We start from the raw sequence: 25888 nt of genomic DNA on the forward strand, positions 1-25888 counted from the left end.
TTTAGAGTGGCCTTTATTTGTCCCTAGCACAAGGTGCACCTGTGTAATGATCATGCTGTTTAATCAGCTTCTTGATGTACCACACCTGTCAGGTGGATAGATTATATTGACAAAGGCTAAAATGATCACTAACAGAGATGTAAAAAATGTGTGCACAAAATTTGAGAGAAATAAGCTTTTTGTGCATATGGTACATTTCTGGGATATTTTATTTCAGCTCATGGGACCGGCACTTTACATATTGCGTTTATATTTTTGTTCAGTGTATGATAGAAAAATCTAAACTATAAGGAATTTAGTCTACGGGTAGAGCACACGTTAAAGAGCTAACCTCCACTAGCTGTAGCCAATATATCTATCAGAACATTAAATGTTACATTTTAACTATAAAATAACAATTGGATAAATGTTGTATGTTTTATTAAGACAATCAAATGTATTGTGTGATATTCATATCACCCGTAGTCTCTTCATGTAAAAATTAAGAAAACGCATTTTTTTCCTATAGCCACTGCCACCCCACCCATCTCTCGTAGTATGACGCTATCAATACACTGCCCGAAACAACGGGGGGGTTCATTCACATCACGGAATAAGTGAATAGGCAAACGGTCGCAAAAATGAATGATCGAATCCGATGCGTTTGTTTTCAATGTAAAAAATAAAAAATAAACAGACGTTAATTGCTTCCAATGGTAAAATGATGGTGCACCATGCAAGAGAGGGGAAACACCGCAGGTTCTCTACATCCATCGCAGCCTCCCGTCGAGAAGCGAGCGTAGGCTACCCGCACATATTTGCCGTGTGCTGGCAGCATATTCCGTTACATTTTGCACTTACCTGCAACTTGCATGTCCGTCCAGGAAAATTTGGGCGGACAATGTCGAACTCCGCGACGAAAATCCAATGTTTTACTGACGTTTTTTCTGGCCTTTTCCCCGACAGATGATCTCGCTTCTCTCAGCGCCTATCCGTTATAATCCACCCCACACAAAGAGCAGAAAATGGCTGCAAGTGCATTTCCTTAAAGAGACAGTTACTCACCCACAGGCAGGAGGATGGAACTGTGGCGCTGAATATGGCCAATGTTGTTGCACAGACCAACACTACCTTGCGATGAAGCGTTTGTATCGTCAAAATGAAACAATGTATTTGCAATGTCGCCTATCTATCGCTATTCTCTACAAACTATTCCCCTTGAAATTATATCATAGCCATTAGGACAACATTGAAACGTGCTTCACATTCTTCCCCATTTCAATTTGATTGGATGTTGCTTATTTACCATGCACAGCACACGCACCTCAATGACCCGGTTTCCAGGACAGATGGTGTCAAACTGAACTTTGATCACATCAACTGCACAGGATACAGCGTCCAGTCCTTGACATAACTGTATAGGCCTAGTATGCCATCTTAGAGGCACATGTGTTTTTAGAAGAAAACTAAATATTTTGAGTATTTCATTCAGTCACCTTACAATGGATTGTATAGAGATTTAATAGAATAGCCCTGAAACTGCATAGGTACCCTACTGTATGGAGTTATCTATATCAATCTACTCCTGTATATGTCGATCTATCTCTATTTATCTAGTATATTCATCTACATACATCCATACTCCCACAGAGATCGTATATGTAATTCTATGTATACTTTCTGCCTGACAGGGTATTACTTTGCCAGTACTTGTACCCATTCAGGCCTCGTTGTCACAGCAACCAGAGCAGGCATGCAGGGCTGTCTGGAACCATCAGGGCAGTGTGTTTGTGTGTCTGCGTGAGAACACTGGATACACTAAAACCACTTACAGTTAGACTACTACAGTTACTGTATAGACAAGTGAACAGTAATGAGTATTATGCATTGTGGTTATTTGATATTAGGACTGCAGTAGCCTGCTATACAGAGATCCTAGTACATAAGAAAGTCTGTAGATGATGGGAATAGCCTGCATTATGACATCATGGGTAAATGGGTTGTGGGGGCCCTCTGATGGTCAGACTTTGAGCGACAGACAGTAAAATCAAACAAAAGTAAGTTTATGAAACAACTAATTAACACAATAAACAGAAAAAATGTATCAAGACACAAGAGAAGTAGATTTCTAAATTTAATAAAAATATGATTTGCTACAAAATAAATAGAAACTTGAAGGAAATTAATAAATAAGAAACACAGCTAGCTAAGTATATTTCGTACAGTATCTTCAGTTTGGTTGAGCAAAATTATTCTGGCATGATTTACCCCGGATAGCTGGTTAGCACACCAGGTTTGGTTGAATAGCTTGTTTGTTCAGGCTCAGAGGTCTGAGAGCAAGGCCAGCTCGTGCAGCAGGAGAGCAAAAGATGGACGGTCGTCTGGTTTCTACACAGAAAGAGACAGATCAATCACAAGACATTATGCTTAAAACACATGCTACACTAAGAGCACAGGTGAACCAACCTACCAAGCTGAATCAGTAAGGTACAGGTGAACCAACCTACCAAGCTGAATCAGTAAGGTACAGGTGAACCAACCTACCAAGCTGAATCAGTAAGGTACAGGTGAGTCTGTCTACTGCAACATTTCCCAAACTCGGTCCTGGGGACCCCAAGAGTTGCACATTTCATTTTTACCCTAACACTGATTCAAATAATCAACTCATCTTCAACCCACCCACACACACGCACCCCCACACACACACCCAACTACACCCACTCACACCCACCCAACTACACCCACCCACCCCGAACTACACCCACCCAACTACACCTACACTCAACTGCACCCACACACCCAGCTATACCCACCCACCCAACTACACCCACCCACCAACACCCACCCAACTACACCAACCCACCCACCCCCCCAACTACACCCACCCACACCCACACAACTACACCCACCCACCCCACAACTACACCCACCCACACCCATCCAACTACACCCACCCACACACAAAACTACACCCACCCACACACACACACACACTACACCCACCCACACTACACCCACTCACACACACACACCCTACACCCACACACACCCAACTACGCCTATCTACAAACACCCACCCACACTACACCCACACACCCAACTACACCCATCTACACTACACTACACCCACCCACACTACACTAACAGTACAGGTGAGTCAGTAAGCTACAGGTGTGAAACAGGTAGATCATTCCCACCCACCTCCTTCCAGCACCACTCCATGAGGAGGTGCACAGCCTCTGGGGCCTGCCTGGGTTTAAGCAGCCTCAGGCCTGCATTCAGGGCCTCCACCACCTCAAGATTAGACCGGTTGTCATAGGGCAGACGGCCCTCCGTATACACCTCCCACATAAACACACCTGGAGGAGAGGAATGGCGAGAAGGGGAGTAGAGAGGAGGAGGAGGGGAGGAGAGAGGAGTGGGGAGGAGAGGAGTAGAGGGGAGGAGGAGGGGAGGAGAGAGGAGTGGGGAGAAGGGGAGTAGAGGGGAGGAGGAGGGGAGGAGAGAGGAGTGGGGAGAAGGGGAGTAGAGGGGAGGAGGAGGGGAGGAGAGAGGAGTGGGGAGGAGAGGAGTAGAGGGGAGGAGGAGGGGAGGAGAGAGGAGTGGGGAGAAGGGGAGGAGGAGGGGAGGAGAGAGGAGTGGGGAGGAGAGGAGGGCAGGAGGAGTGGGGAGGAGAGGAGATTCAACATTCATTCATCATACCTCTAATATGATAACGGTTTAGAATTTGAAGAAGCTCAGTGTCTGACAATGCACAACAATCTCACAGAGAAACAAATAAACCTACCAAAGGACCAGACGCTCTCAGAGAGGATGAATAAACCTACCAAAGGACCAGACTGTCTCAGAGAGGATGAATAAACCTACCAAAGGACCAGGCTGTCTCAAAGAGGATGAATAAACCTACCAAAGGACCAGACTGTCTCAGAGAGGATGAATAAACCTACCAAAGGACCAGACAGTCTCAGAGAGGATGAATGAACCTACCAAAGGACCAGACGCTCTCAGAGAGGATGAATAAACCTACCAAAGGACCAGACGCTCACAGAGAGGATGAATAAACCTACCAAAGGACCAGACGCTCTCAGAGAGGATGAATAAACCTACCAAAGGACCATACTGTCTCAAAGAGGATGAATAAACCTACCAAAGGACCAGACTGTCTCAGAGAGGATGAATAAACCTACCAAAGGACCAGACTGTCTCAGAGAGGATGAATAAACCTACCAAAGGACCAGACTGTCTCAGAGAGGATGAATAAACCTACCAAAGGACCAGACTGTCCCAGAGAGGATGAATAAACCTACCAAAGGACCATACTGTCTCAGAGAGGATGAATAAACCTACCAAAGGACCAGACGCTCCCAGAGAGGATGAATAAACCTACCAAAGGACCAGACTGTCCCAGAGAGGATGAATAAACCTACCAAAGGACCAGACTGTCTCAGAGAGGATGAATAAACCTACCAAAGGACCAGACGCTCTCAGAGAGGATGAATAAACCTACCAAAGGACCAGACTGTCTCAGAGAGGATGAATAAACCTACCAAAGGACCAGACGCTCCCAGAGAGGATGAATAAACCTACCAAAGGACCAGACTGTCCCAGAGAGGATGAATAAACCTACCAAAGGACCAGACATCAGACTTGCTGCTGAACTTGCAGTACTTGATGACCTCAGGAGAAGACCACTTGATGGGGAACTTGGAGCCCTGAGAGCTGGTGTACTGGTCATCTAGAACAAACCTGGTAGGACAGGACAGGAGAGGACATACACGGTTATCTGTGTGCATCTCTGCAGCTTCCATGTATAGATGCACTTAGCCCCCTACCGAGTCTGACCGTTTAATGCACAGGTGGTAGTTCCCCTGCTACCTTAGGGCGGGTCACTGGTTCAAGTCTTCAACTGCTCTTCACCCTGAATCATCATATATTCTGGCCTTTATTGAAAACACACAACCTCAATGAGCATAAACCTGTCTGTCACAAACTCACCTGGTCATTCCAAAATCAGACACCTTCACCACGTTGTTGCAGGAAACCAGACAGTTTCTGGCTGCCTGTGAGGGTTGGGTTCAGAACACACACTTACGATCTGCAGTAGTTTGTCCATCTTATATACTATACACTCCACTATCACTGAAAATACATCTAGGCCTTAACCAAGCAGAGATGTCTTACAGTTCCTTGATGCTAGGCCTGTGAGGTAAACCAACACTTTCTAAGATATTCTGTGTTCTGTTTATATACATTAATAAAATATTTCTCTGTAAAGTGTGTTGAGACTTGTTAAATGTGCTTAAAATAAATTGTGACTTGACTGAACAAGCTCACACGCAATCAAGAACGTTCGCACGCACACACACGTACAGAAACACACATGTTCAGGTCTGAAAGTGTCTTTGGATGGGTTACCAGGTCTCTGTGGATGAAGTTGTTGCTCTCCAGGTATGCCATCCCTTCACTGACGTCCAGACACATCCCCAGTAGGCTGTCCTGGGACATACTCCCCCTCCTGGCTCGGAGGTAGTCTGACAGGCAGCCCTGCTCCATCAACTCAAACACCAGACACATGGGAGAATGCTGGGTACACACACCATACAGCTGCACCAGTTTACAGTGGGACAGCATCCTGCAACACGGACACACACACAGGCACAAGTATGCACGCGCGCACACACACACACACACACACACACACACACACACACACACACACACATGGGTACACGTATATACACACACACACACACACATGATCTGATCAAATGTAGTTAATTACATAGTATGGGTCCAGGGTGTCATTTAAGACACAGCCCTGCATTTGATGTGAGTAGACTCTGGTTATATTAACCCACTATGTAGGGAATAGGGTGTCTTCTAAGATGTCCCCCCTCCACTATAAATTCCACTCACGTCATGACCCTGGCCTCCTCTTTGAAGTCCTCCTCAGACATGGCTCCCTCCCTGACCATCTTCACTGCTACCCTGCGCTCTCTCCACTGCCCCTGGAGTACCAGGCCAAACTGACCGCTGCCCACTTCCTCACCTAGAGTCAGCTCTGCCGGGTCCACCTCCCACTGACCTGGATGGTGGGAGTAGGGAGAGGGAGGGGGAGAGAGAGGGAAGGGGTAGGGAGAGGGAGGGAGGGAGGGAGGGGCGAGGAGAAGAGAGAGGGAGGGGGGAGAGGGAGGGGGAGGGAGGGGGAGGGGGGAAGGGGGAGAGAGAGTGCATAGGTAATAATGACATACTAATGCAATTATTAGAAAATACATCAAGCCTGAACACAACATGGTACACTGTGGTTGCCTGCCACATTCACCTCTAGGTAGTCCCTCCTGTCTGGAGGTTTTCAGGGTGTGGTGGAGCTGCCTGCCTATTGGTAACAGTTGGGGCTGTCACACACGTGTCTACCTTATATCACCACTTATGTCATCCCAGTCCAAATGCTTTTAGAATAGCAAAACACATGCCAATTCTCACTATCATGCATATGATTTGTTTAAGCATATCTTTATTACACAGTAACTTATCTATAACATATAAGCGTCTGGTGTGTTATCTGCTTTGTGTTTGATCTTTAGAATTGTCATGTAATTCAGGATTAGGAAACTTCCATAGAGATAGTTAGAGGACTCATCTGCCCATGCTATAACAGACACTGTAATGGCACAGATGCAAAAATGAGTCCTCTAACTATCTCTATGATACATTCCATAATCAATAACCAAACAAAATGGCTGCTGGCTGCCTGGAGGCAGAAGCAGCAGGTCGACCTCTGACCTTCTGAGAGTTCCGCAGGGCTCTGAGAGCTCTCTCTACCCTGAGAGACAGGATGCCTCAGTCGCGTGATCAGACCTGCAGAGGATACACACACACACACACACACACACACACACACACACACACACACACACACACACACACACACACACACACACACACACACACACACACACACACACACACACACACACACACACACACACACACACACACACACAGGTTGAATGTCAACATTAAACCACAAAACTATGTTTGCATACACTGGGAGTTAGATAATGTAGAGGCTTTAGGCTATTCTGCCTCAACAATAGAACACATGAACTCTTACTTTACAGGCAGTTTCCTCTGTAGAATGTTGATGCAAGGAAACGATTCCACGCTATACTAAGGGAAGAACATCGGGACCATAGAATGTATAGAACCATTTCATACTACATTTAACACTCCTCTCCCATCTCCCTCTCTACTGTGGGAGATCCACGTGTGCTGGTAGAACCTTTCATGACCCCTGAAGATGCCTTTATCTCAACGGACTAACAAACCCAGTTTGTGGTGCATGTCCAAATAGATCCCACTGGCCTGTAAACAGCTGTATTAGGTAGCTCAGGTACCTGCAGCGTTGTGTTGGTGGTAATGGATGAGCTCAGGAATAGTCATGAACAGGTATTTCTCTGCCAGGTAGAACTTGGACGTTTCCTCTGCCTCTGACTGTCTGATCTGGTAGTGCTTCACCCGCGGGTTCTTCTGCCCGTTGGATCTGAAGGTGGTTCATCATCATGTAACTATGCCATAGCAAAATCTTTAAAGTGGCGATATGCAGTTCAAACAATAACAAAGCAGACAACCAGCCACTGATTTGGTAAAAAGCTGAGGGATGGGGCTGGAGACATGTAACCACTTTCAAATTCATAGACAGAGCTAGGGACGTCCCAATACCAATCGCTGATTGCCCCTTTAACTGACTGTCATTAAAGCTGAGTGACATGGCTGAAACAGGCAGTAGTTACCCTGGGGCTTTAGTGAAGACAGACACAGTGTAGAGGCCTGCATGCCTGGAGTCTCGCACCATGAAGGCTCCTTCCTTACCCTGCAAGAACAAACACAACATTTCATTTCAGAAGGATCAATCAGAATTGTATCTGTTGAGTCCATTAGGTTGAATTTGTTGTATGTCATATCATACTTGAGTGACGTGGAAATTGTCTTTTCAATCTCTACTTATGGAAATAAGGCTTGACATGATAACACAGTGAGACTCCACAAAGGACGAGAGCTTGAAATGCACAACACCCACTCTACCCTCTAACCGTCACACTACACAACCCTCCCACTCCCACACTACACAACCCTCCACTCCCACCGTCACACTACACAACCCTCCCCTCCCACCGTCACACTACACAACCCTCCCACTCCCACACTACACAACCCTCCACTCCCACCGTCACACTACACAACCCTCCCACTCCCACTGTCACACTACACAACCCTCCCCTCCCACCGTCACACTACACAACCCTCCCCTCCCACTGTCACACTACACAACCCTCCCCTCCAACCGTCACACTACACAACCCTCCCCTCCCACTGTCACACTACACAACCCTCCCCTCCAACCGTCACACTACACAACCCTCCCCTCCCACTGTCACACTACACAACCCTCCCACTCCCACACTACACAACCCTCCCCTCCCACCGTCACACTACACAACCCTCCCCTCCCACACTACACAACCCTCCCCTCCCACACTACACAACCCTCCCCTCCCACCGTCACACTACACAACCCTCCCCTCCCACCGTCACACTACACAACCCTCCCCTCCCACTGTCACACTACACAACCCTCCCCTCCAACCGTCACACTACACAACCCCCTCCTCCCACTGTCACACTACACAACCCTCCCCTCCCACTGTCACACTACACAACCCTCCCACCGTCACACTACACAACCCTCCACTCCCACTGTCACACTACACAACCCCTCCACTCCCACTGTCACACTACACAACGCTCCCCTCCCACCGTCACACTACACAACCCTCCCCTCCCACTGTCACACTACACAACCCTCCCCTCCCACCGTCACACTACACAACCCTCCCCTCCCACACTACACAACCCTCCCCTCCCACCGTCACACTACACAACCCTCCCACTGTCACACTACACAACCCTCCCCTCCCACTGTCACACTACACAACCCTCCCACCGTCACACTACACAACCCTCCACTCCCACTGTCACACTACACAACCCTCCACTCCCACTGTCACACTACACAACGCTCCCCTCCCACCGTCACACTACACAACCCTCCCCTCCCACTGTCACACTACACAACCCTCCCCTCCCACCGTCACACTACACAAGCCTCCCCTCCCACACTACACAACCCTCCCCTCCCACTGTCACACTACACAACCCTCCCACTGTCACACTACACAACCCTCCCTCCCACTGTCACACTACACAACGCTCCACTCCCACTGTCACACTACACAACCCTCCCACTGTCACACTACACAACCCTCCCACTGTCACACTACACAACCCTCCCCTCCCACTGTCACACTACACAACCCTCCCTCCCACCGTCACACTACACAACCCTCCCCTCCCACTGTCACACTACACAACCCTCCCCTCCCACTGTCACACTACACAACCCTCCCCTCCCACTGTCACACTACACAACCCTCCCCTCCCACCGTCACACTACACAACCCTCCCCTCCCACTGTCACACTACACAACCCTCCCACTGTCACACTACACAACCCTCCCCTCCCACCGTCACACTACACAACCCTCCCCTCCCACTGTCACACTACACAACCCTCCCCTCCCACTGTCACACTACACAACCCTCCCCTCCCACTGTCACACTACACAACCCTCCCACTGTCACACTACACAACCCTCCCCTCCCACCGTCACACTACACAACCCTCCCCTCCCACTGTCACACTACACAACCCTCCCCTCCCACTGTCACACTACACAACCCTCCCCTCCCACTGTCACACTACACAACCCTCCCCTCCCACCGTCACACTACACAACCCTCCCCTCCCACCGTCACACTACACAACCCTCCCCTCCCACCGTCACACTACACAACCCTCCCCTCCCACTGTCACACTACACAACCCTCCCCTCCCACTGTCACACTACACAACCCTCCCCTCCCACTGTCACACTACACAACCCTCCCCTCCCACTGTCACACTACACAACCCTCCCACTGTCACACTACACAACCCTCCCCTCCCACTGTCACACTACACAACCCTCCCCTCCCACTGTCACACTACACAACGCTCCCCTCCCACTGTCACACTACACAACCCTCCCCTCCCACTGTCACACTACACAACCCTCCCCTCCCACTGTCACACTACACAACCCTCCCCCTCCCACTGTCACACTACACAACGCTCCCCTCCCACTGTCACACTACACAACCCTCCTCCCACTGTCACACTACACAACCCTCCCACTGTCGCACTACACAACCCTTCCCTCTCAATGTCACACTACACAACCCTCCCCTCCCACACTACACAACCCTCCCCTCCCACCGTCACACTACACAACGCTCCCCTCCCACTGTCACACTACACAACCCTTCCCTCTCAATGTCACACTACACAACCCTCCCCTCCCACACTACACAACCCTCCCCTCCCACTGTCACACTACACAACCCTCCCCTCCCACCGTCACACTACACAACCCTCCCCTCCCACTGTCACACTACACAACCCTCCCCTCCCACTGTCACACTACACAACGCTCCCCTCCCACTGTCACACTACACAAGCCTCCCCTCCCACTGTCACACTACACAACCCTCCCCTCCCACTGTCACACTACACAACCCTCCCCTCCCACTGTCACACTACACAACCCTCCCCTCCCACTGTCACACTACACAACGCTCCACTCCCACTGTCACACTACACAACCCTCCCACTGTCACACTACACAACCCTCCCCTCCCACACTACACAACCCTCCCCTCCCACCGTCACACTACACAACCCTCCCCTCCCACTGTCACACTACACAACCCTCCCCTCCCACTGTCACACTACACAACCCTCCCCTCACACTGTCACACTACACAACGCTCCACTCCCACTGTCACACAACCCTCCCCTCCCACCGTCACACTACACAACCCTCCCCTCCCACTGTCACACTACACAACCCTCCCCTCCCACTGTCACACTACACAACCCTCCCCTCCCACTGTCACACTACACAACCCTCCCCTCCCACTGTCACACTACACAACCCTCCCTCCCACTGTCACACTACACAACCCTCCCTCTCCCACCGTCACACTACACAACCCTCCCCTCCCACCGTCACACTACACAACCCTCCCCTCCCACCGTCACACTACACAACGCTCCCCTCCCACTGTCACACTACACAACCCTCCCCTCCCACCGTCACACTACACAACCCTCCCCTCCCACCGTCACACTACACAACCCTCCCCTCCCACCGTCACACTACACAACCCTCCCCTCCCACCGTCACACTACACAACCCTCCCTCCCACTGTCACACTACACAACCCTCCCCTCCCACCGTCACACTACACAACCCTCCCCTCCCACTGTCACACTACACAACCCTCCCCTCCCACTGTCACACTACACAACGCTCCCCTCCCACTGTCACACTACACAACCCTCCCCTCCCACCGTCACACTACACAACCCTCCCACTGTCACACTACACAACCCTCCCCTCCCACTGTCACACTACACAACGCTCCCCTCCCACCGTCACACTACACAACCCTCCCCTCCCACTGTCACACTACACAACGCTCCCCTCCCACCGTCAACCTACACAACCCTCCCCTCCCACCGTCACACTACAACAACCCTCCCCTCCCACTGTCACACTACACAACCCTCCCACTGTCACACTACACAACCCTCCCCTCCCACTGTCACACTACACAACCCTCTCAATGTCACACTACACAACCCTCCCCTCCCACTGTCACACTACACAACCCTCCCCTCCCACACTACACAACCCTCCCCTCCCACTGTCACACTACACAACCCTCCCCTCCCACCGTCACACTACACAACCCTCCCCTCCCACTGTCACACTACACAACCCTCCCCTCCCACTGTCACACTACACAACGCTCCCCTCCCACTGTCACACTACACAAGCCTCCCCTCCCACTGTCACACTACACAACCCTCCCCTCCCACTGTCACACTACACAACCCTCCCCTCCCACTGTCACACTACACAACCCTCCCTCCCACTGTCACACTACACAACGCTCCACTCCCACTGTCACACTACACAACCCTCCCACTGTCACACTACACAACCCTCCCCTCCCACACTACACAACCCTCCCCTCCCACCGTCACACTACACAACCCTCCCCTCCCACTGTCACACTACACAACCCTCCCCTCCCACTGTCACACTACACAACCCTCCCCTCACACTGTCACACTACACAACGCTCCACTCCCACTGTCACACAACCCTCCCCTCCCACCGTCACACTACACAACCCTCCCCTCCCACTGTCACACTACACAACCCTCCCCTCCCACTGTCACACTACACAACCCTCCCCTCCCACTGTCACACTACACAACCCTCCCTCCCACTGTCACACTACACAACCCTCCCCTCCCACTGTCACACTACACAACCCTCCCTCTCCCACCGTCACACTACACAACCCTCCCCTCCCACCGTCACACTACACAACCCTCCCCTCCCACCGTCACACTACACAACGCTCCCCTCCCACTGTCACACTACACAACCCTCCCCTCCCACCGTCACACTACACAACCCTCCCCTCCCACCGTCACACTACACAACCCTCCCCTCCCACCGTCACACTACACAACCCCTCCTCCCACCGTCACACTACACAACCCTCCCTCCCACTGTCACACTACACAACCCTCCCCTCCCACCGTCACACTACACAACCCTCCCCTCCCACTGTCACACTACACAACCCTCCCCTCCCACTGTCACACTACACAACGCTCCCCTCCCACTGTCACACTACACAACCCTCCCCTCCCACCGTCACACTACACAACCCTCCCACTGTCACACTACACAACCCTCCCCTCCCACTGTCACACTACACAACGCTCCCCTCCCACCGTCACACTACACAACCCTCCCCTCCCACTGTCACACTACACAACGCTCCCCTCCCACCGTCAACCTACACAACCCTCCCTCCCACCGTCACACTACAACAACCCTCCTCCCACTGTCACACTACACAACCCTCCCACTGTCACACTACACAACCCTCCCCTCCCACTGTCACACTACACAACCCTCTCAATGTCACACTACACAACCCTCCCCTCCCACTGTCACACTACACAACCCTCCCCTCCCACTGTCACACTACACAACCCTCCCCTCCCACTGTCACACTACACAACCCTCCCCTCCCACTGTCACACTACACAACCCTCCCCTCCCACACTACACAACCCTCCCCTCCCACTGTCACACTACACAACCCTCCCCTCCCACTGTCACACTACACAACCCTCCCCTCCCACCGTCACACTACACAACCCTTCCCTCCCACTGTCACACTACACAACCCTCCCCTCCCACTGTCACACTACACAACCCTCCCCTCCCACTGTCACACTACACAACGCTCCCCTCCCACTGTCACACTACACAACCCTCCCCTCCCACCGTCACACTACACAACCCTTCCCTCCCACTGTCAGACTACACAACCCTCCCCTCCCACTGTCACACTACACAACCCTCCCACTGTCACACTACACAACCCTCCCTCCCACTGTCACACTACACAACCCTCTCAATGTCACACTACACAACCCTCCCCTCCCACTGTCACACTACACAACCCTCCCCTCCCACTGTCACACTACACAACCCTCCCCTCCCACTGTCACACTACACAACCCTCCCCTCCCACTGTCACACTACACAACCCTCCCACTCCCACCGTCACACTACACAACCCTCCCCTCCCACTGTCACACTACACAACGCTCCCCTCCCACCGTCACACTACACAACCCTCCCCTCCCACCGTCACACTACACAACGCTCCCCTCCCACTGTCACACTACACAACGCTCCACTCCCACTGTCACACTACACAACCCTCCACTCCCACTGTCACACTACACAACGCTCCCCTCCCACTGTCACACTACACAACGCTCCACTCCCACTGTCACACTACACAACCCTCCCCTCCCACTGTCACACTACACAACGCTCCTCCCACTGTCACACTACACAACGCCTCCACTCCCACTGTCACACTACACAACCCTCCACTCCCACTGTCACACTACACAACCCTCCCCTCTCACCGTCACACTACACAACCCTCCCCTCCCAATGTCACACTACACAACCCTCCCCTCCCACTGTCACACTACACAACCCTCCCCTCCCACTGTCACACTACACAACCCTCCCTCCCACTGTCACACTACACAACCCTCCCCTCCCACTGTCACACTACACAACCCTCCCCTCCCACTGTCACACTACACAACGCTCCCCTCCCACTGTCACACTACACAACCCTCCCCTCCCACTGTCACACTACACAACCCTCCCCTCCCACTGTCACACTACACAACCCTCCACTCCCACTGTCACACTACACAACGCTCCCCTCCCACTGTCACACTACACAACGGCTCCCCTCCCACTGTCACACTACACAACGCCTCCCTCCCACTGTCACACTACACAACCCTCCCCTCCCACTGTCACACTACACAACCCTCCCACTGTCACACTACACAACGCTCCCCTCCCACTGTCACACTACACAACGCTCCCCTCCCACTGTCACACTACACAACCCTCCCCTCCCACTGTCACACTACACAACCCTCCCCTCCCACTGTCACACTACACAACCCTCCCCTCCCACTGTCACACTACACAACCCTCCCCTCCCACTGTCACACTACACAACCCTCCCCTCCCACTGTCACACTACACAACGCCCCCTCCCACCGTCACACTACACAACCCTCCCCTCCCACTGTCACACTACACAACCCTCCCACTGTCACACTACACAACCCTCCCCTCCCACCGTCACACTACACAACCCTCCCACTGTCACACTACACAACCCTCCCACTGTCACACTACACAACGCTCCCCTCCCACTGTCACACTACACAACGCTCCACTCCCACTGTCACACTACACAACCCTCCCACTGTCACACTACACAACGCTCCCCTCCCACTGTCGCACTACACAACGCTCCACTCCCACTGTCACACTACACAACCCTCCCACTGTCACACTACACAACGCTCCACTCCCACTGTCACACTACACAACCCTCCCCTCCCACTGTCACACTACACAACCCTCCCCTCCCACTGTCACACTACACAACGCTCCCTCCCACTGTCACACTACACAACCCTCCCCTCCCACCGTCACACTACACAACCCTCCCCTCCCACTGTCACACTACACAACCCTCCCCTCCCACTGTCACACTACACAACCCTCCCCTCCCACCGTCACACTACACAACCCTCCCCTCCCACTGTCACACTACACAACCCTCCCCTCCCACCGTCACACTACACAACCCTCCCACTGTCACACTACACAACGCTCCCCTCCCACGGTCACACTACACACCCCTCCCCTCCCACTGTCACACTACACAACCCTCCCCTCCCACTGTCACACTACACAACCCTCCCCTCCCACTGTCACACTACACAACCCTCCCCTCCCACTGTCACACTACACAACGCTCCCCTCCCACTGTCACACTACACAACGCTCCACTCCCACTGTCACACTACACAACCCTCCCACTGTCACACTACACAACCCTCCCACCGTCACACTACACAACGCTCCCCTCCCACTGTCACACTACACAACCCTCCCCTCCCACTGTCACACTACACAACCCTCCCCTCCCACCGTCACACTACACAACCCTCCCCTCCCACACTACACAACCCTCCCCTCCCACCATCACACTACACAACCCTCCCACTGTCACACTACACAACGCTCCCCTCCCACTGTCACACTACACAACGCTCCCCTCCCACCGTCACACTACACAACCCTCCCCTCCCACTGTCACACTACACAACCCTCCCCTCAAACTGTCACACTACACAACCCTCCCCTCCCACTGTCACACTACACAACCCTCAAACTGTCACACTACACAAGCCTCCCCTCAAACCGTCACACTACACAACCCTCCCCTCAAACTGTCACACTACACAACCCTCCCCTCCCACTGTCACACTACACAACCCTCAAACTGTCACACTACACAAGCCTCCCACTGTCACCATGCACCATGTCTCATCTGTAAAATCCAGCATGACATATTTACAACAGGAAATCCTGGACCTGAGGAAACTGCACGGCAGTTTCAACTGTCATGTTTTTACTGTCTGTCTGTCTGTCTGTCTGTCTGTCTGTCTGTCTGTCTGTCTGTCTGTCTGTCTGTCTGTCTGTCTGTCTGTCTGTCTGTCTGTCTGTCTGTCTGTCTGTCTGTCTGTCTGTCTGTCTGTCTGTCTGTCTGTCTGTCTGTCTGTCTGTGTCTCAGGATAAATTCAAAACATGAACATCTCATTCTCAAACGTGATCAAAAATAAATAAATAATTCACATATATATATATATATATATATATATATATATATATATATATATATATATATATATATATATTTTTTAGGGGTTACAAAAACATGCTTTCTCTCTAGTTTCAGTTTTGTCTGGTTGTAATTGTGATAACCTTGCTTTTTGATTGAATCAAGCCCAACATGTCTGTCCTCTCTCTTCTGTAGTACAGTTTAATACCAAGCTGAAGATGGTTGGCATTGTTTTACCTCTGTCATCAGAAGTTCCTCAGCTCTCCCTCTCGTTATGTCTTTGTTGTACCATCTGAAAAAAAAGAATGTGAATTAGAAACAACAAAGACAACCAATAAGATGTCTGAAATAAAAGGCTGAACACGGTACAATTGTTATTTTAAACTTTATAAATAGTCAGGAAAATTGTATTTGATATAAATCAGACTCACTCAAATCTGTTGAAGTTGTTGCAGGATTTCTCCGCTATATACATGCAAGGTACAAAACCTGAGTTTCTTTTGAAGGAAAGGACAAAATGGGATGAATACTGTAGGTGTGTACAACTATAAAGCCAATAATACATATTACAGATAGGATCACAGGGTTGTCATAAGGTTATCATATGACATAGGGTTGTCATAGGGTTGTCATAGGGTTATCATAGGGTTGTCATAGGGTTGTCATAGGGTTGTCATGGGGTTTTCATAGGGTTGACATAGGGTTGTCATATGGTTATCACGCTGTCTCTCCTTACCCTCTGTGGTCCTGTACCGTCCACCAGTCATGGTGGGAGCTGTCAGTCAGGATGTACTCCTGGTCTTTGTGAAGGGGCAGGTCTGTGTCCTCATGGGGACTGTAGTTCTGTAGCGCTACCACCACCCTCTGGCCCGGGTCAGAGAGCTGCCGCTAGTACCACGATGGAAGGGAAACACTGATCCTTAGCATTAATATGACTCAGCAACATACTGTACATTTACAGGCACAGTGAAGTAAATAGAGGCAACTTATCATGCACATTTACCTGTGGGTCCGGGGTTGGAGGGAGAGGCTTCTTGGACTCTACAGAAGAGCATTTCCTGGTTAATACTTCAAAGTTCTCGGGTTCTAACAGTGGTGGAAAAAGTACTCAATTGTCATTGTAAAGATTCCTTAATAGAAAATGACTCACCCAGTAAAATACTACTTGAGTAAAAGTCTAAAAGTATTTGGTTTTAAATATACTTAATAAGTATCAAAAGTAAATGGAATTGCTAAAATGTACTTAAGTAGCAAAGTAAAACGATCAATCCTTTAAAATTCATTATATTAAGCAAACCAGACGGCATAATTTGATTACATTTTTTTTATTGACGGTTAACCAGGGGCTCACTCCAACACTCAGACATAATTTACAAACAAAGCATTTGTGTTTTGTGAGTCCGCCAGATCAGAGGCAGTAGGGATGACCAGGATGTTCTCTTCTCAGGACCATTTTCCTGTCAAAATGTAACGAGTACTTTTGGGTGTCACGGAAAATGTAAGGAGTAAAAAGTATATCATTTTCTTTAGGAATGTAGTGAAGTAAAAGTAAAACTTGGCAAAAAATATAAATCGTAAAGTACAGATACCCTAAAAAACGACTTAAGTAGTGATTAAAGCATTTTTACTTTTGTACTTTACACCACTGGGTTCTAAGCTGACATATGGAATTGTTTTAAAAAGGTGATACCATGGATCATTTAGCTATTTGATTTAGAATTTTAGGACCCTTTAGGTATCAAAAAAAATATATATATGTGATAAAATATTGAATTTGGCCTTTACTACTATAGTCCATATATAGAAGCGTATTGAATAACACATTCACGAATGGCAAAAAAGAGGAATAAGGAATAAGGTTTGTAATGACGTTGCCCTGTTGGGTGAGGTGAATGACCCCCCCATAAATACCTTTCCCCCTTTTCTCTCCACTCTACAGAATGGACTCTTGGAAAGCCCTTTGTTAACATAGAGAGAGCATGGTAACATCAAAAGGTTGGGGAATGGAACAATATTTCCCTTTCTCAACCAGTTGAAAGTGTCCTTTGGTACTTAAAGAATATGATGTCAGATCAGTTGGTGTCTGGGACATTATATCTGATGTTAGGACGACATCATTTATATCTTGGAAAGTCTGCACATTCAAGTTATCAGATTCACATGGAATTGTTGTGCAACTGAAATGTTTAAATATGAAACTATTTGTGAAAAGATTTAATGTAATTTTAGCTTCTGAATGACAGAATTATTTTCCTAAGTAAACTATGCTCACTCAGTGGCCACGCCCAAGTGAACAGACATTGGTTGAGAACTATGAAACACGCCCTTCTTTCCCCCAGTACAAAAGCCTGTTAGTTCCAGATGACATGAGGATGTCCATACGTTTAAAAGGGCTAATTTCAACTACAACCTAACGAAATTAACATTTAGTTCCAGAAATGTTAGGACTGCTGTCCTAATGTTTAAAATGGTGAATTACAACGTGGAGGTGACGATCACCACACTCGAATGGTGAATTTCGACCAGACCAGCCAGAATACAGCGCAAGCTGATTATGGCAACTTGGTATGAACTTTGAACGATTATTCACTAAAGAAGAAGTGATACCTCCTAGACGTCGAGTTATCAGCTGCAAATGTACGTGGCCTAGGAAAGGACAGACAATCTCAGAAGAACAACAGGGTACTATAACGTATCCGCTTTACAACACTACGACCAGAAAGATTCTTCAAAGGACAATGGCGATCTCTGCTGGGTAAACTAGTCTTCGATCTTCGACCCATCTATCGAAGCGCAGCACAGAGTAAATATCTTGTTTTTTCCTTTTCCGAATGTGCGGTTATTAGAATGCATAACATTCTGTATTTACAGTAACATAGCTTCTCAAGGTCCGATAGAGACCCAAACTCTTTGTCCCTCAGTCTTCCCGCTCTTTCATTCAAACCCAACCCCCTTCCTTTGTGTAACCAGCCGTCATATCGGGTTAGCCTACTAGGGGCTTTTCATGACATGATTAGTAATCCATGTGTGATCTATCCTGTGTATATATATGTAATTCTGTGTGATTATCTAGGTATTTAGCAAATAAATAATTAAGCCAATTTGTGTATAGCTGATTCAACTTATTAGCTAGGGTTCGTGCAGATAAGCAAGTACTTATGACAATCAGAATGAGACCGATCCAGGTGACGATTAATAATTGACTGCTAATGATATAAAAGATTTTCAGATCTATAAGAGAGTGGATTAGGGAGAAAAGCACTCTATATAAATGAATGCTTTCGTGGTGCCCCAGGTTATTAATGGTTTAATTGTTGCATGGTTTAATTAAATCATGTAATCAATTAAACGTTAGGTAATCGATTAGATAAAATAGCAGGTCAAAATGTAATAAGTCAGAGACACGAAAGGTTTTAAAGTGTCTGTCCTATATCTAGGAGATATAAGAAAGCTCAGGAAATACATATACAGTACCAGACACCTGGAAAGTACCAGATTCCTCTGTAGCCATCCTTTGCCTTGATGACAGCTTTGCACACTCTTGGCATTCTCTCAACCAGCTTCATGAGGTAGTCACCTGGAATGCATTTCATTTCAGGTGCCTTGTAAAAATGTATTTGTGGAATTTCTTTCTTTCTTAACCTGTTGGGTCTAGGGGGCAGCATTTGCACGTCTGGATAAAAAAAATGTACCCGATTTAATCTGGTTACTAATCCTACCCAGTAACTAGAATATGCATATACTTATTATATATGGATAGAAAACACTCTAAAGTTTCCAAAACTGTTTGAATGGTGTCTGTGAGTATAACAGAACTCATTTGGCAGGCAAAACCCTGAGACATTTTCTGACAGGAAGTGGATACCTGATGTGTTGTATTGACTTTAAACCTATCCCATTGAAAAACACAGGGGTTTAGGAATATTTTGGCACTTCCTATTGCTTCCACTAGATGTCACCAGCCTTTACAAAGTGTTTTGAGTCTTCTGGAGGGAGATCTGACCGAACAAGAGCCATGGAACGGTGATGTCCCATTAGACACCTGGCGCGCTAGTTCATGTTGGGTACCCTCGTTCCAATACGTTATAAAAGAGTATGCATTCGTCCACCTTGAATATTATTCATGTTCTGGTTAAAAAAGGCCCTAATGATTTATGCTATACAACGTTTGACATGTTTGAACGAACGGAAATATATTTTTTCCCCTCGTTCATGACGAGAAGTCCGGCTGGCTTACATCATGTGCTAACGAGACGGAGATTTTTGGACATAAATGATGAGCTTTTTTGAACAAAACTACATTCGTTATGGACCTGTGATACCTGGAAGTGACATCTGATGAAGAGAATCAAAGGTAATGGATTATTTACATAGTATTTTCGATTTTAGATCTCCCCAACATGACGTCTAGTCTGTATCGCAACGCGTATTTTTCTGGGCGCAGTGCTCAGATTATTGCAAAGTGTGATTTCCCAGTAAGGTTATTTTTAAATCTGGCAAGTTGATTGCGTTCAAGAGATGTAAATCTATAATTCTTTAAATGACAATATAATATTTTACCAATGTTTTCTAATTTTAATTATTTAATTTCTGACGCTGACTTGACTGCCGGTTATTGGAGGGAAACGATTTCCTCAACATCAATGCCATAGTAAAACGCTGTTTTTGTATATAAATATGAACTTGATAGAACTAAAAATGCATGCATTGTCTAACATAATGTCCTAGGAGTGTCATCTGATGGAGATTGTAAAAGGTTAGTGCATCATTTTAGCTGGTTTTATGGTTTTGGTGACCCTGTCTTTGACTTGACAAAACATTACACACAACTCTTGTAAATGTACTGTCCTAACATACTCTAAATTTATGCTTTCGCCGTAAAACCTTTTTGAAATCGTAAAACGTGGTTAGATTAAGGAGATGTTTATCTTTCAAATGGTGTAACATAGTTGTATTTTTGAAAAATTTGAATTTTGACATTTATTTGGATTCAAATTTGCCGCTCTTGAAATGCACCTGCTGTTGATGGAGTGCACCACGGGTGGCACGCTAGCGTCCCACCTAGCCCCAAGAGGTTAATGCATTTGAGCCAATCAATTGTGTTGTGACAAGGTAGGGGTGGTATACAGAAGATAGCCCTATTTGGTTAAAGACCAAGTCCATATTATGGCAAGAATAGCTCAAATAAGCAAAGAGAAAGGACAGTCCATCATTACTTTAAGGCATGAAGTTCAGTAAATGCGGAACATTTCAAGAACTTCAAGCGCTGTGATGAAACTGGCTCTCATGAGGACTGCCACAGGAAAGGAAGACCCAGAGTTACCTCTGCTACAGAGGAAAAGTTCATTAGTTACCAGCCTCAGAAATTGCAGCCCAAACAAATGCTTCACAGAGTTCAGGTAACAGACACATCTTAACATCAACTGTTCAGAAGAGACTACGTGAATCAGGCCTTCATGGTCAAATTGCTACAAAGCATCCTTCACTCATGCTGCCAAACATACCCTCGTAAAACTGACCATCCTACCGATCCTCGACTTCGGCGATGTCATTTACAAAATAGCCTCCAATACTCTACTCAATAAACTGGATGCAGTCTATCACAGTGCCATCCGTTTTGTCACCAAAGCCCCATATACTACCCACCACTGCGACCTGTATGCTCTCGTTGACTGGCCCTCGCTTCATACTCGTCGCCAAACCCACTGGCTCCAGGTCATCTACAAGACCCTGCTAGGTAAAGTCCCCGCCTTATCTCCACTCACTGGTCACCATAGCAGCACCCACCTGTAGCACGCGCTCCAGTAGGTATATCTCTCTGGTCACCCCCAAAGCCAATTCCTCCTCTGGCCGCCTCTCTTTCCAGTTCTCTGCTGCCAATGACTGGAACGAACTACAAAAATCTCTGAAACTGGAAACACTTATCTCCCTCACTAGCTTTAAGCACCAGCTGTCAGAGCAGCTCACAGATCACTGCACCTGTACATAGCCCATCTATAATTTAGCCCAAACAACTACCTCTTCCCCTACTGTATTTATTAATTTATTTATTTTGCTCCTTTGCACCCCATTATTTCTACGTTGCACTTTCTTCCACTACAAATCTACCATTCCAGTGTTTTACTTGCTATATTGTATTTACTTTGCCACCATGGCCTTTTTTGCCTTTACCTCCCTTATCTCACCTCATTTGCTCACATTGTATATAGACTTATTTTTCTACTGTATTATTGACTGTATGTTTGTTTTACTCCATGTGTAACTCTGTGTTGGTGTATGTGTCGAACTACTTTGCTTTATCTTGGCCAGGTCACAATTGTAAATGAGAACTTGTTCTCAACTTGCCTACCTGGTTAAATAAAGGTGAAATAAATAAAAAGAAACCACTACTAAAGGACACCAATAAGAAGAAGAGACTTGCTTGGGCAAAGAAACATGCGCAATGGACATTAGACTGGTGAAAATCTGTCCTTTGGTCTGATGAATCCATATTTGATATTTTTGGTTCCACCTGCCGTGTCATTGTTAGACGCAGAGTAGGTGAACGGATGTTCTCCGCATGTGTGGTTCCCACCGGGAAGCATGGAGGAGTAATGATGGTGTAGGGGTGCTTTGGTGGTGACACTGTCTGTGATTTATTTAGAATTCAAGGCACACTTAACCAGCATGGCAACCACAGAATTCTGCAGTGATACGCCATCCCATCTGTTTTGTGCATAGTGGGACTATCATTTGTTTTTCAACAGGACAATTACCCAACACACCTCCAGGCTGTGTAAGGGCTATTTGACCAAGAAGGAAAGTGATGTAGTACTGCATCAGATGACCTGACCTTCACCATCTCCCAACCTCAACCCAATTGAGGTGGTTTGGGATGAGTTAGACCGCAAAGTGACGGAAAAGCAGCCAAAAAGTGGTCAACATATGTAGGAACTCCTTCAAGACTTTTGGAAAAGCATTCCAGGTGAAGCTGGTTGAGAGAGTGCCAAGAGTGTGCAAAGCTGTCATCAAGGCAAAGGGTGGCTACTTTGAAGAATCTCAAATATATTTTGATTTGTTTAACACTTTTTTGGTTACTACTAATGTGTTATTTCATAGTTTGTATGTCTTCACTTTTATTTTACATCGTAGAAAATAGTAAAAACAAAGAAAACCCCTTGAATGAGTAGGTGTGTCCACACTTTTGACTGGTAGTGTATATATTTTTTACACATATTTATTTTTCTTAGCACAAAATTACCTCCATACTTCCATTCATTTGTATGGGTTACGTTTAGACGAGGCCTATGAGAGTCTCCCTTGTCTATAGAGTGGTCATATTAGTTTTTAGGCTAAACCATTCGAATGCTACAGACGTTATCGTGAGAAGACCGATTTTTGGGTCTTACAAACAGCGCTGTAGCTCTGCCACTTTCCACCACAGATGCGGAAGGCGACATAGGCGGGTGTGGTGGATTGAGACGCAGCCCAGAATAAACAGATATCTTTAGCTTAAACTTACGGATTTTGATGGGGAATTTTTTATGTTACTTAGATTGACGCGCCAGTGCGTCAATAAGGTCTAGGGGGTAAAACTCACATTATTGGCAGTTATCATTATATACTTTTTAAAGGGATTATAAATGGTTTGTATGCAAGACATAACAATAATCATCATCATAATCATAAGCATAATCATATAATAATGCATATTATAGACATTGTGTGTGGGAAATGTGTTCTTCAAATGAAATAGTATTATTATACTGTGGTGTGGTAGCTGTACCATATCCCATAGGGTCGTACTCCTGACATCCTGTAGCCATCTTCTCTGTCTGGTAACAGCACCGCCACCTCCCCTCCATCCAGAAGTTGGGGTGATACTTCAGGAGTAATGCGTTGCACTTGGTCTCTTCATGGCAAGAGAGAGAAATGAAATACAGCGTAAGACATGGAGGCTCAAATGTGTCATAGAGCTTATAATATAATGTTGATATAATACACTTAATATTATGTGTTGATTTTGGTATCTTATGGTATATATGCTATGGTATATATATTATGGTATATATGAGAACTCAGCTCTGAGAGAGTTGTATTTGTATTATGGGTTTAACGTTAAACCTGTGGTCTTCCATAACTGCTGCTCACCTTCCTTCAGAGCTCGGACCCATCTCTGACGACAGTCGTTGTCCGGGGCGAAGATGTATAGGTAACAGTTGTCGTGGACAACCTGTTGAGACATTTATGCATATTTGAAAAAAACTGTGTCATGGCTTATTTATAAATGAAAGTCATTGTAAAGTGTTCCCAATGGTCAGTAATTAGCATTCCAGTAATTAGCTTTCCAGTCATTAGCATTCCAGTCATTAGCATTCCAGTAATTAGCTTTCCAGTCATTAGCATTCCAGTCATTAGCATTCCAGTAATTAGCATTCCAGTAATTAGCATTCCAGTAATTACCATTCCAGTGGTCTTACCTGGAAGGGGTACTTGTTGCTGCAGGGGATTGGGGCTTCACTGCACACTATCTCCACACACTTGATCCTGGAGAGCTCAATGCAGCCTTTCTGGCTGGGCTTTTTCTAAAGATGAACACAGCCTTCTATCAACATCTTCACAACTTTTCATTTGCACATCAAACAATACAACCCCCATAAAGTAACTCATGTAAAAGTCATATTTCTTCATAACTCAATATACGATTTAATAAAAAAATGACACTGCTGAACCGTAAAATGTAAAAGAATTTCAACAAAATGTAATTCTTGCCAGCAATTGATAAACAAACAAACCACACAATGTATCAATACAAATTGTACATGCCCCAGGGCGCTGTTCAGAATAGGTCAGGTCCTGGGTGTCCAAGACAAATAATCTTTCCTTGTAATTGCAGGGCGACGTCCTTCGCTTCTGTTGAGATTTCTTGATGAGAGTCCCCTTCAAGATTACCGTGGGGAGCATAGTGAACACAGATACCTGGCTAACATTGAGAGACAGAGAGAGAGAGACAGCGAGGTGGGCTGTAGAGTTAGACTGAACATCTATGGAGGAGTGGAGAGAAGGAAAAGAGTGTTGGGAGTTAGTGTCGTGTGAGTTTCCGGTGTAGATATAGGTAAACCACTTCCTTGAGCACGACAGATAGAACAGAGACCAACTCTCAGACACATACAAACTCATTCTGCAAAGATACACACTCAGACTAAGATGCACACACACACACCCACCCACACAAGTCAAAACATCACAAACTGCATGGGTGCACAGAACCACAGGGCCTGAGCAGCTCACGCACTTACAAAACTCACAGTTGAACAAATGCTATTATGGAGGTAACTGCCAAACTAATGAAAACATTTGAGTAAATGAGTGATACAAAGTATATTGCTTCCACACCAGTGTGGTTCTTGAGTTAATTAAGCAATTAGCATCCCCT

General features: G+C 47.4%; 2 protein-coding genes across 4 annotated transcripts in view; both read right to left on the minus strand.

Moving 5' to 3' along the window:
* The window catches only part of LOC100196502 (cytoplasmic FMR1-interacting protein 2), a 52682-nt gene extending 51409 nt beyond the window's left edge, over positions 1 to 1273 (minus strand). For 2 of the 3 annotated variants that reach the window (XM_045717938.1, XM_045717939.1), the window contains exon 1: positions 841 to 1041. The gene's annotated coding sequence lies outside the window, so the exon portion shown is untranslated. The other variant, XM_045717937.1, reaches the window with a different exon arrangement.
* Positions 1274 to 2100: 827 nt separating this feature from the next.
* Positions 2101 to 25564, minus strand: LOC106604351 (tyrosine-protein kinase ITK/TSK). Its single transcript, XM_045717943.1, has 17 exons — positions 25279 to 25564; positions 24933 to 25037; positions 24604 to 24685; positions 24239 to 24364; positions 17477 to 17514; positions 17210 to 17361; positions 16905 to 16970; positions 16711 to 16765; positions 7773 to 7852; positions 7377 to 7522; positions 6763 to 6837; positions 5896 to 6064; positions 5395 to 5611; positions 4975 to 5039; positions 4607 to 4725; positions 3181 to 3338; positions 2101 to 2367 (listed from the first exon to the last, which is right to left on the minus strand). Exons 1-17 carry the CDS (start codon positions 25414 to 25416, stop codon positions 2302 to 2304), a joined length of 1857 nt encoding a protein of 618 aa, XP_045573899.1. The 5' UTR covers positions 25417 to 25564; the 3' UTR covers positions 2101 to 2301.
* Positions 25565 to 25888: the final 324 nt, after the last annotated feature.

This window comes from Salmo salar, chromosome ssa05, assembly GCF_905237065.1.
Source record: "Salmo salar chromosome ssa05, Ssal_v3.1, whole genome shotgun sequence".
Lineage (NCBI taxonomy): Eukaryota > Metazoa > Chordata > Actinopteri > Salmoniformes > Salmonidae > Salmo > Salmo salar.

Bases quoted from the DNA above. Each gene is read 5' to 3' on its own strand.
- LOC106604351 (XM_045717943.1), bottom strand. From the start codon at position 25,416: ATGCTCCCCACGGTAATCTTGAAGGGGACTCTCATCAAGAAATCTCAA. The intron at 7,853-16,710 runs GTAAAACAATGC...TTGTTCTTGCAG, and splicing joins AGGAACTTCTGATGACAGAG to GGTAAGGAAGGAGCCTTCAT. The intron at 2,368-3,180 runs GTGGGTGGGAAT...CTTTCTGTGTAG, and splicing joins TGGAGTGGTGCTGGAAGGAG to AAACCAGACGACCGTCCATC.